The sequence below is a fragment of the Euleptes europaea genome, chromosome 12 (assembly GCF_029931775.1).
Source record: "Euleptes europaea isolate rEulEur1 chromosome 12, rEulEur1.hap1, whole genome shotgun sequence".
Taxonomy (NCBI): domain Eukaryota; kingdom Metazoa; phylum Chordata; class Lepidosauria; order Squamata; family Sphaerodactylidae; genus Euleptes; species Euleptes europaea.
In genome coordinates, this window is record NC_079323.1 from 21,856,818 (window position 1) to 21,869,016 (window position 12,199).

Sequence of the window (12,199 nt, forward strand, 5' to 3'; positions counted from 1 at the left end):
AAATTTATTTGATTATCTAAAATATCTCCATAAGGGAGCCAGTAAATATTTCTTTAAACAAATCACACAAATTTAGACTTTATGCAACAGGTTTAGGATGGTCAAAAGGAAGAACTTCTTTACTCAATGAGTAATTAAATTGTGGAATTCACTGCTTGAGGAAATACTGATAGCCACTAGTGTGTGTACGTATCTTTATGTGTGTTTATATGTGTAAAGTTGCCATCAAGTCACAGCAGACATGGTGATCCCATTGGGTTTTCAGGCCAAGAGACATACAGAGGTGGTTTGCCATTGCCTGCCTCTGCATAGCAACCCTGGTGGTCTCCCATCCAAATACTAACCAGGGCCAATCCTGGTTAGTTTCTGAGAGATGACAAGATCAGGTTAGCTTGACCATCCAAGGTCAGGGCACCACTAGTGTACATGGATATAAAAGGAGATTAGACAGATTCATAGAAGATAGGTCCATCAATGGCCACTACTCATGGTGACTAAAGGAAGCCTCCCTAGTCCTAGGCAGCAAACCTCTGAATACCAGTGCTAGAGGCAGCATCAGCGGAAGGTCTTGGCCTCTATGCTCTGGTTGTTGGTTCTCCATGGCAACTGGTTGGCCACTGTGTGAAACAGGATGCTGGACTTCTGCTCTGTGTATTTGTATGTCCTCCGCAATTCTCCCCCCAGGCTGCAGGCTTTTGTGCCACACTGCACACCACGCAAGAAGGCACCCGAAGTCCTTTAGAGTTGATAGTGAGGGGCAGCGTGCAGGGAAAACTGAAGAATCTCTCTCACACACACTGATCCATATGGGAATGGAAACGCCTTCAACTCATACATGAAGATCTTGGGGTCCAAACCATACATAAGTGTGTGTTGATTTAAGATCTGCATTACTGGCCAAGATCCAAAGAACTACTTGAGGTATGCCCAAAGGCTGGGACATATCCAGTGAGATTTGTTATCTTTTCTAAGAACGTTGTTTTCCTGTGAACAGCAGCCTCCTCATTGCTACATCACACATTGCTTTTCAAAGTCCCTCCTTTTCAATGTGCAGTGAGAACTAATGAAGCATTTATACGAGCTTTAGGATGTTATTGGAGAGAATCATTTGTAATATATATGCATTTCAGTGGGGTTTTATGCGACTGCCTGGATTGGGACTATTATCTGCCATTTTTCTGACTAGAGAGGACTGACTTATTTTATTTTATTTTTAAAAAAACACAATCAAAGACTCTTGTGCTAGTTTTCAAAGCACCAACCTTTGTTATGGTTTTGCAATGAATGTTGCATTTATGAACCCAATCCTATAAAATACCACCACAAACTATTTACAGAAAATTCCACAAAGGGTTTGTTACACACTCATTTGATTTTCCTCTTCCTACAGCCAGTCTCTTAAAATCTGGTTTACAGTGTACTTTAAGATGACCCAGCTGAACGTTAATCCAAGGGTATACATTCTGTATAAACAAATGGGTTTTCCACTTTGGCAGAGGCAGCCAAGTTACAGGCATTGCAAAACCAAGGGATTTCACAAGTGACTCTAAAATCTGCATTTGAATTTCCTATGTTTGTAAATCTGAATGAAAGAGTCACATTGACCACAAAGTACACTGGATTTTAAAATGACCCTCTTCAGCCTTCTGTATGACATTAACAACATTTAGGAGTTATGCATTATAGACCCAGCTTTCTTGGTGGCGCTTGTATAAAACGCGCATGTAGACTCAAGCGCTGTAGGGCTTAGGAAGATAAAGGAAATAGCAGCCTTTCATTTTGTTGCAGTTACGCAAGTGACTTTTTCTGTGCTTCACACCACTGCTGTGGTCATGATTTAGGTTCAGCCAAGGCCTTACGCATGCCCAGAGGAATCCTTTTCATGTGAACGGCAACCCCCATTTCTACCTCACCCCCACCCTGGGCGTTATCACTAACTTCTTAAGAAATCCTCCCCTGTTGTGAAAGCAGCTTGTCATCTGGGATGGGCTTCTCATTAATTTAGTTAATTAAAAGCACTTCTGTGCCACCCTGTAACATAGTTGCTGAGGTAGTTTACAAACAAAAAAATCAATAAAAATGCAATAAAACTAGAAAAATCAGTAAACATTAGCTTACGATAAAATATTCAATTATACAAAACCTCAAATGAGCAGCCGCCACACAAGACCATAAACAAGAGGATAAACACAAAACAAAAACAAATGCAAACAGATAACTACATATTACCAAAAGCCTGGTAGGGGGAAAAAAACCTTTTCTGTGGTGCCTAAAATTTAGAAGGAGTTGGTTTTTATATTATTTTATCACTTAAGGAAGACTCAAACGGGCTTACAATCACCTTCCCTTCCCCTTCCCACAACAGACACCCTGTGAGGTAGGTGGGGCTGAGAGAGCACTGAAAGCTGTGACTAGTCCCAGGTCACCCAGCTGGCTTCATGTGGAAGAGTGGGGAAACCAAGATTAGTGGTTCAGCAGATTAGCATCCTCCGCTCATGTGGAGGAGTGGGGAAAACAGGTGAGGTGCCAGAAGATTGGAGGCGGGCAAATGTTGTCCCCATCTTCAAGAAGGGGAAAAAGGAGGATCCAGGTAACTACCGACCCATCAGCTTGACTTCTATACCAGGAAAAGTGTTCGAACAAATCATCAAACAGTCCGTCCTTGAGCATTTATAAAGGATGGATCTGATCACTAAGAGCCAGCATGGGTTTCTCAAGAATAAGTCATGTCAGACTAATCTTATATCCTTTTTTGAGAAAGTTACTACCTTGCTGGATCTGGGGGATGCTGTAGACATAGTTTATCTAGATTTCAGTAAGGCTTCTGATAAGGTTCCACATAGTATTCTAGTTGACAAATTGGGGAAATGTGGGTTAGATCCTATTATTGTTAGATGGATCTGCAACTGGTTGACAGATTGTACCCAAAGAGTGCTTGTTAATGGTTCCTCGTCCACTTGGAGAGAAGTGACTAGTAGAGTTCCTCAGGGATCTGTGCTGGGCCCTGTGTTGTTCAACATCTTTATAAATGATTTGGATGAAGGAATAGAGGGGATGCTTATTAAATTTGCAGATGATACTAAATTGGGAGGGGTAGCAAATATGGTAGAAGACAGAGCCAAGATGCAGGATGATCTTGACAGGCTGGAGAAATGGGAAAGAACTAATAAAATGCACTTCAACAAAGACAAATGTAAAGTTCTGCATTTAGGTAGGAAAAATCAAATGCATAATTATAGGATGGGGGAGACTTTTTGAGCAGTAGAGTGTGTGAAAAGGATCTTGGGGTCTTAGTAGACCAACATAAGTCAGCAGTGTGATGCTGTATCTAAAAAGGCAAATGCAGTTTTGGGCTGCATCAACAGAAGTATAGTGTCCAGATCACGCGAAGTGATGGTATCGCTTTACTCTGCTCTGGTTAGACCTCAGCTAGAGTACTGTGTTCAGTTCTGGGCACCACAATTTAAGAAAGATGTAGACAAGCTGGAACGTGTCCAGAGAAGGGCAACAAAGATGGTGAGGGGTCTGGAGACCAAGTCCTATGAGGAAAGGTTGAAGGAGCTGGGTATGTTTAGCCTGAAGAGGAGAAGACTGAGAGGGGATATGATAACCATGTTCAAGAACTTGAATGTCTGTCATATAGAGGAGGGTGCCGAGTTGTTTTCTGTTGCTCAAGAAGGTCTGACCAGAACCAACGGGTTGAAATTAAATCGAAAGTTTCCATCTAGACATTAGGAAGAATTTTCTAACAGTTAGAGGGGTTCCTCAGTGGAACAGGCTTCCTCGGGAGGTGGTAAGCTCTCCTTCCCTGGAGGTTTTTAAGAAGAGGTTAGATGGCCATCTGTCAGCAATGCTGATTCTGTGACCTTAGGCAGATGATGAGAGGGAGGGGATCTTGGCCATCTTCTGGTCACTAGGGGTGTGGAGGGGGGAGGTAGTTGTGAATTTCCTGCATTGTGCAGGGGATTGGACTTGACGGCCCTGGTGGTCCCTTCCAACTCTATGATTCTATGAAACAAACCCTGTTCTCCAGATTAGAATCCACCGTTCCAAACCACTGTTCTTAACCACTACACCACGCTGGAGGTAACAGATGGGCAGAGGCAAAGGAGGATGGGATTCTACGGCACAGCCACCGCAACAGAAGAGGTGGGGGCACCACCCGCGATGGCCACGTCTCACCACTACTGCCCACCCCTGGTGGAGCAGTGGGACAAAAATGAGCCAAAATGCAGCATCACGTTACTGGAAATGACATCATGGCACCACTTCAAGCATTTCCAAAATCTCTATGGTTTTCACCACTGCGTCACTTCCAGGAACATAACCAGAAGTGGCATCAAGCTACCATACACAATCAGAAGAAGAAGAGTTGGTTTTTATGTGCTGACTTTCTGTACTACTTAAGGAGAATCAAACCAGCTTAAAATCTCCTTCCCTTCCTCTCCCCACAACAGACACCTCGTGAGGTAGGTGAGGCTGAGTGAGCTCTATGAAAACTGTGACTAGCCCAAGGTCACCCAGCTGGCTTCATGTGTAGAAGTGGGAAAACCAACCCGGTTCACCAGATTAGAGTCCACCGCTCTCAACCACGACATCACAATGTCCCACCCCCAAAGCTCCCAGGAGCTGCCAGCAAATGGATGGAAGTCCTAGCATTACCAGAAGATGGAAGCACACAGAACACAGCTGGAAGCATGTCCTGGACATTTAAACAACCAGGCAGGTTCATATGGGCGCAGGGAGTGCAAGTCCAAACCTCCCATGGGTGTGTAGTAGTAGCTGTGCTGTTCTTTGGACAGGCTCCTCCCCCACCACCACCCCATTGGTGCACACACAGCAAGCCAGTAACATATTTTCACTCAAGGGCAGCCTGTTGAGCTTGCTGGCTTTACAATAAGAAATACGACTGAAGGACCATATGACATGTAAAAAGAGTTAGTTATAAAGGTACTGTTTAACCCTGCCCACCAGTGAATTTTTTGTTTGCATGTCCCTTTTCCATGTCCCTAATTATTCTCATTTATTTTAATAGGCTTCATGCCATGTTTTCGATCAAAACTACAGAACTGAATAAAACACTAATACAATTCTACTTGTGCGGTCCATGAAAATGTATGCATATACATTTCACTAAGAAACGTGTAGGATATTTGACAGGAACCTAAAAGTTGTAATATTTTATTGCAAGATCTTTTTCAGTCTGTTTATATTATAGGGAGATCTCAGCTATATCCAAGGCTACAATCCTACGTACACCTGAATTTAATGCCCCATTGAATTCGACAGAGCTTATGTCTGGGTAAGTATGAATAGGATTGAGCTGTGACATTAAAAAATGGTTTCGAGTGAAAAACAATACTTACTGTTTTAGGAACGTAGGGCAATCCATAAAATTTATCCTGAGTTTCCTTTAAAATGTCTGTAGTTGACTTTCCTAGGGGATGTTTCCCATGGTATATCTGGTCCAAGACAGCATAAAAGACCTAGACAGATAACATATATAAACCATACATTATAATATATGTATCTATGTGGGGGGGAGGGTATGTCACTCATACATACACACACAGCTGTGGTTCACAGTCTTGCCATTCAGCATGGGTTTAACCAACCCAAACACGCAGCAGAATGCATAAGATAACACTGGATACCTATCACAAATTGGAGAGGGGTAATTTTACCAATTTCCCCCTCCTGCAATAGGCTTTCAGCTCCCCCCTCATGATAGTCTGGGGTCCTACCCATCCCTGCAGAAGCAGCATTTGGGAGGGCATACCAAGCTGCCGTGGATGGGGCAGGTGAGGAACTCCTGTTTCCATAGGCGAAGCCCTTGCTTGCATGGAGCTTTTAGATGGGACCCAACCCATGTATTTCGTTGCTTTTCTTTAAAAGAACCCCATGTAGATTAAAGTAGGGAGAAGTTATTCTGCTCATGTGTTCGTATTCCCAAATCCTGCATATGCAAATGTTTTGCCTTTGAAAATAAAGCTCCCATTTTTCCACGAGTTTATCAGATCAATTCTCAAAAAAAGCTGGTTTCTTCATCAAGGTACATGTATGTATCTGTTCAATATTGGGTTACAAAAGCACCCTCTCTTCTTCTCCCCCCGTTCCCGCCTGCCATTAGGATCCTGCATTGGAGTTTCACATGGACTTCCCAGCAGATTCAAGGATCCACCACTTCCATCAGTGCAAATTCCTATATCAGTAACGGACTAACAGAAACAGGTCAAGACGGCAGGGCAAGGAAAGGGAGGAGGCACAGGGCACCATGCTGGATCCATCAGCCCCCTTTTGCAGTTCAAAGAACACTGCCAAAGGGCTTGCAGGCAGACACGGGCAGGCTGCCACCAAGTACGGTTTCCCTACTGCAAGTCTTGCCTGCAGAGCGTCCGTCCTACGCTCTGTGGAATTCAGTACATAACATCCCAGCATGACCTTGCTAGGAAACGTCACCCATTCTGCTGGCTCCCAGTGTGCTGGAGGGCCACAGAAATAACAATAACCCAGGGAATAAGAAATTAATATAAACGACAAGACATGTCATGTAACTAGAACACCGAAAACTTTGCTGTTTCAAAGCATGTGATAAAAGATCTGGGCTCCCGGCTCTTTCTCCAATACACTTGCTGTATATATCACTTTTAATGGATAAACATCCAAAATGAAATCTCCCTCCTCCTGCTACAGTGGTGAAGCCCAGAAATGGGTATACAATGTGAGAAGAGCTAAAAGCCTCTACTGTGCCTTCGGGATTCCACGTATTCCCAGTCCAACTGTGGGTTTGGAGAGAACTGAAGTGGAAATAGCTAACAATTTATGGATATAATTATCTAAGCCTTGATATCCTGCAGTGGCTTGGAGGAGACAGACGTTTTAGCCACACAGCCATGTTTCAGACTGTCCTTCCTTTGTGTGGGATGAGGTGGGTGACCGAGGCATAACTCCGAGGCACCCTGCAATTTTCAGTGATAGCAGGGTGTTGAAGACATTGCTAAGACTGCCAAGAGAGAAAGTGACTAAGCCATAATGAGCCTTGATGTCTGGATATCAGGCATCGGTCCTCTTCAGGATAGTGTGTTTTAAAAGCAGCGAGCACAAAATAGGGAGATTCAAAAGCTGCACTTTGTGTACCAGCACACACATCCCCATCACAAGAATAGGCCCCAATTTGGATAGATAACTACCATGTGGATGAGGCGTACAGGATTTAGACTCTAGGAATACAGACCCCATTTAAATGATGCAAAGCACAACGTGGTGTAGTGGCTAAGAGTGGTGGTTTGGAGAGGTGGACTCTGATCTGGAGAACTGGGTTTGATTCCCCACTCCTCCACATGAGCGGAGGAGGCTAATCTGGTGAACTGGATTGGTTTCCCCACTCCTACACATGAAGCTAGCTGGGTGACCTTGGGCTAGTCACATCTCTCTCGGCCCCACCTACCACATAGGGTGTCTGTTGTGGGGAGGGCAAGGGAAGGTGACTGTAAGCCGGTTTGATTCTCCCTTAAGTGGCAGAGAAAGTCGGCATATAAAAACCAACTCTTCTTCTTCTTCAAGGCAGATGTCAGGATGAACCAGTGGGTGAATAAGCAATCTTGCCCCACCACGCATAAGCTCTGCAAACTTTGGTGATACATGTGAATCGGGCAAAAGTATCTCTCAAGTAAAAGCTGGTTCATGAATTATATTTTATGTGGATTTTGCAGACACATAACGCACATCAGTGGACATAATAGCAAACTGGGAACAAAGCTCCACTTTCATGAGCAATATACAGCTAAGGACCAGATCCTGTAAGACTTCACCTACATGGACATGTATATTAGCCAAAATGTTTCTTTTCATCTCTGTGGGAGTTCCCACTGCTGTCACCTCTGTGCAGACATACCAATATATAGATCTGCTTGTGAGGCAAGATCAGCAAGCTATGCGCATTCCGGCTTTCCTGGTATGCAGATATGCAAGGGATTCCTGCAACTGCCAAGCCAGTAATGTATGACGTGGCATGAACAATGCATGGTAACATGTCTGTGATTGTTCAGGGAAGCAGGAGACAGACAATTAGGGTCGCTAGTGGGTGAAAGCAACTGGCTGGCAGAAGCACATTACATCAGCACCTCAAGTCCTTCTCTGATCTCTAGGCCAGTTTAAGTACTAATTATAACCTCTGAAAGTCATGGATTTTGCATAACAGAGTCAGTCTTCTCCTTTATCCTCCATTAGGTCCTCGAGATCAAAGGAGAACTCCTTCAAGTATACTTCTCTTCATGCCCTTGCTATACCAATGGCATAAAGATGCCATTCAACATGCTTACTCCTCCCTTCTGTAAATCTTTTTGAACATCCTGCAAAGGTTGAGTCCCGGGGATACTTGTGAGATGATGCAAAACCTTGGAGGAGAAATGTGTATGTCTTGGAAGAAAGTGGGATAAAAAATGTGACTGATAGTCAGACAGACCCTTTTCTTTGAACTAGTGTTTCCTTGCTATCTGTAGTGATTATCCAGGTTACCAAGTAAGTAGGGGTTAAAAGTCTCAGTAATAATAATCTCCACCAGCATTACCCATGTTTTCATGAGGCAATCAACCCAGTTACTGACCCCTAGGTAAATCTTGTGATCAGCCTGAGCAATGTGCCTGCAACTCCTCCCAGTCATGCAGATCATGCTTCAGCAAGCAAGGACTGAATTGACCTGAAATATGAACTAGGTATGAACTGGCATACACATTTAAGGTTGACGGCATTATTGCAGCATTACTGCTTCCTCCCTTAGACCATGAATTTCGACCAAGAAATATTTTGTGTGGCTAATAAGGGGGGGGTGGAGTGAAAAAAGGGGTTTTACCAGGTGACTTCCCCATCCACTCAGGCATTGTTTAATTTTAGAATTATTATTGATTTTATTGTTGATATTTTGGTGTATCCTGGAAGATGTTACCCGCCCTGTGCCTGGTCTTGGCCGGGGAGGGTGGGTTATAAATTGAATGAATGAATGAATGAATGAATGAATGAGCTCTAATTATTTAGTTCACTGGTTAACATAAACAGAAGAAGTCAATAGTTTAAAACTATTCTCAATCATATGAAAGCCATAATGCAAATTGGGTGTACGTTTAATTAAAATAAAGTAGAGAATAAATATCTGTAATGAAGGCCTTGTGCAGTATTCTGTTCCAGATGAACAGGATCCTTGTTTGGATATCCTGCACATGGGCAAATTTGGGGCAGACAGGTTATTATGACCTAGGTTGTATGCCATCTGCATAATTCATCAAAAATGTAATCCATTCTCATTTTGAATGATCATTTAATATGTTTCCTCTTTAAAGTAAATTAGATTTGAGTTAAAATCACATTCCAAGAACACATTTAAGCCTGTGATTTTGCCCAAACGTATTCATTTTTTAAATTATTATACATTTTTTCTGGTTTATGCTCTTATCTGGGTCTTTACATCTAAAACGTAAACATTTCCTAAGGATTATGTTACTCCTGTTTGAATGACTAGTTTCTCAAACACACATGGGCAAGCTTAACAAACCTTTCAAGTCCACTGCCAGAATGCAAACACATAACTGGGCCTGCTCGCTCTTGCTCCGAGTGTTTATGTCCTAGACTGGTAGTAGTTTCTAAGCCCTTTCACCTAACGGGCCCACCAACTAATGCTGCAGTTCCTACATACACACATTTGGGATTTTAGTTCTCTTCAGTGGGATGTGCCTGCACGTAAACAGCCTGAGGATCACCCTTTACATTTTATTATGGTTAAACCCTAACGCTTTCTGGCTCAATCCTCTGACCAGGCATTACAAGCAAAACGTAGATTCAGGCACCCAGGAACACTCTCTTTCGGTCATTCCATCTACACACCAAGATTAGAGAGCAAAAATGCACAGGGCTGGCACTGATGTAACACTGGCGACCTCTTACACAAGGTTACAAAATTGGGGACCAGACTTAGGAACAAGCCTGGCCTTGTCCCTGAAGCAAATCCCTTGCCCCTTTCCTGCCTCAACTGCAATTGAGGCAAACTCTGGTCCCACCAGTAACCCCTACCTGATGTGAATCAGGATCCTGCCATTACACATTCCTAGTTTATCAGGGAGCCCTAATTAGTATTTTATTAAAAAAGGTAAAGGTCCCCTGTGCAAGCACGGGGTCATTCCTGACCCATGGGGTGACGTCACATCCCAACGTTTACGAGGCAGACTTTGTTTTACGGGGTGGTTTGCCAGTGCCTTCCCCAGTCATCTTCCCTTTACCCCCAGCAAGCTGGGTACTCATTTTACCGACCTCAGAAGGATGGAAGGCTGAGTCAACCTTTAGCCGGCTACCTGAAACCAACTTCCGTTGGGATCGAACTCAGGTTGTGAGCAGAGCTTTTGACTGCAGTACTGCAGCTTGCGTTAACATTGATATTAATATTTCTCTTATGTTAAGACAGAGAATTAGTTATGCGCATACTTCTGGAAACACTGCTGACTTTTTTATTTGGATTGGCTTTTGGTGCCTAGGTTTTAGATTTAGAAGTCTGATTTAATTTAGATGTGTAAAACTTTGGAACTGTAACTCACCCCAAGGTCTAGAGACGGGTCAGTCTACCAATATTTAAGTAAGAGGTAGCCAATATTAAGCACCGAATGTAAAAAATCTGCAGTGATTCATTTCAAATATTCAAAAAACCTGCATCACTGGGTGATATCTTTTAAATGATACCGTATGAAACTCAAGTGCTTCACAGCTTATAAGTCACATGGAACCAATCAACATACCTGAAGTTGCATATCGGCGGCGGCACACACTTTTTTAGATTCACAGAGTCTTGATACCATGTGTTTGGGCAGGGGCTGGAACAAAAAAAGGGGGGAGGGGAGAAACAAGATACTTAAAATAAATTAACTAGACACATTTTTTACTTTTTATACGTAACTAATGAACAGACAATACAAGAGTAATGTGAAAGGAAAATTGTTTCAGATTGTATTGTAAAGTGGAAAAAGAATATGAGTCGGGGCTCCTAATTGTTCCATTTTCTTCATCATTATCCCAGGATTCCTTATCAAAAGACATCTGGCTTTGCTCTGTATCCCTCCAGAGAAGGAAGAGGGTTGATGCAAGTGGGAATGTAGCCATGTGCTTCTTGAGCCAAGATAGTAAAATTTGGAGAGCATGTCATACAAAATTTCTTCCTCCAAGGAACAAAAAATGGGGGAAAGAGGAGAAAAAGGTGCCCCCTTAGGAACACATGAACACATTAAGCTGCCTTATACTGAATCAGACCTCTGGTCCATCAAAGTCAGTATTGTCTACTCAGACCAGCAGAAAGTCTCATTTTGGAGCAGAAAAAGGAATGCCCAGTTTCATTCAGTCTGGCATTCGGTTTTAATAATCAATTGCAAGTAATCTTGCTGTATGTTGCCTATATAAAGGAATGTATGCCTCTGGGCATGTACAGAGTATCCTTTAGGGAAGGGCTGCAGCTCAGCAATAGAGCATCTGCTTGACATGCAGCAGGTCCCAGGTTCAATCCCTGGCATCTCCAGTTTAAAGGATGCAGTTAGTGGGTTGTGTGAAAGACCTCTACCAGAGACTCTGGAGAGGCACTGCCCATCTGAGTAGACAAGACGGACTTTGATGGACAGATTCAGTAAAGGCAGCTTCACGTGTCCCTTGTCTACACAATCCTCTATAACTCATAGTACATCTTAGTCTGTATCTGGACAACATCATGTTGTATGTTTCCATGCAATAGCCAGCAGAAACAGCCAATTATGTGGAATGCAGTATAACAACTTTGAGCTAAAATTTGTTTTACAGGGGTGGGGGAGAAAGTGAGAGAACTCCATATAAGGAAGTCATTTTATTTGGCAGTTCTGTGTAATTCAACCATTTGTGTGACAAAGCTCTCTAAAATGTTCATAAGCCACTCTAGGTTCTGAAACAAAACACAGATGTCTAATATAACAAAGAACTCTTAAATCATGCTTGAAGCTTTACAGCTGATGTGTTGAAGTGTTTTTGAATTGCTTTGTCAGAATTTATAGAATCTGATCACATAGAAATCTGTTTAGTTTCTGCACCAACAATGACCTCCAGAAAAACTGTACTAAATAATACAACAAAAGCAACTGCTTTTATTGAAAACTGAGGGGGGAAAGTTAACCAAGATAAAATCTGGCACTGGAAAATGGAG

General features: G+C 42.8%; 1 protein-coding gene across 1 annotated transcript in view; it reads right to left on the minus strand.

Moving 5' to 3' along the window:
* The window catches only part of MIPEP (mitochondrial intermediate peptidase), a 67,857-nt gene that overhangs the window by 19,822 nt on the left and 35,836 nt on the right, over nucleotides 1–12,199 (minus strand). The window contains exons 15-16 of the mRNA XM_056858325.1: nucleotides 10,779–10,853; nucleotides 5,367–5,486 (exon numbers count right to left, since the gene is read on the minus strand). Coding sequence (XP_056714303.1) covers nucleotides 5,367–5,486; nucleotides 10,779–10,853 — 195 coding nt within the window. The remainder of the gene's footprint in view (nucleotides 1–5,366; nucleotides 5,487–10,778; nucleotides 10,854–12,199) is intronic.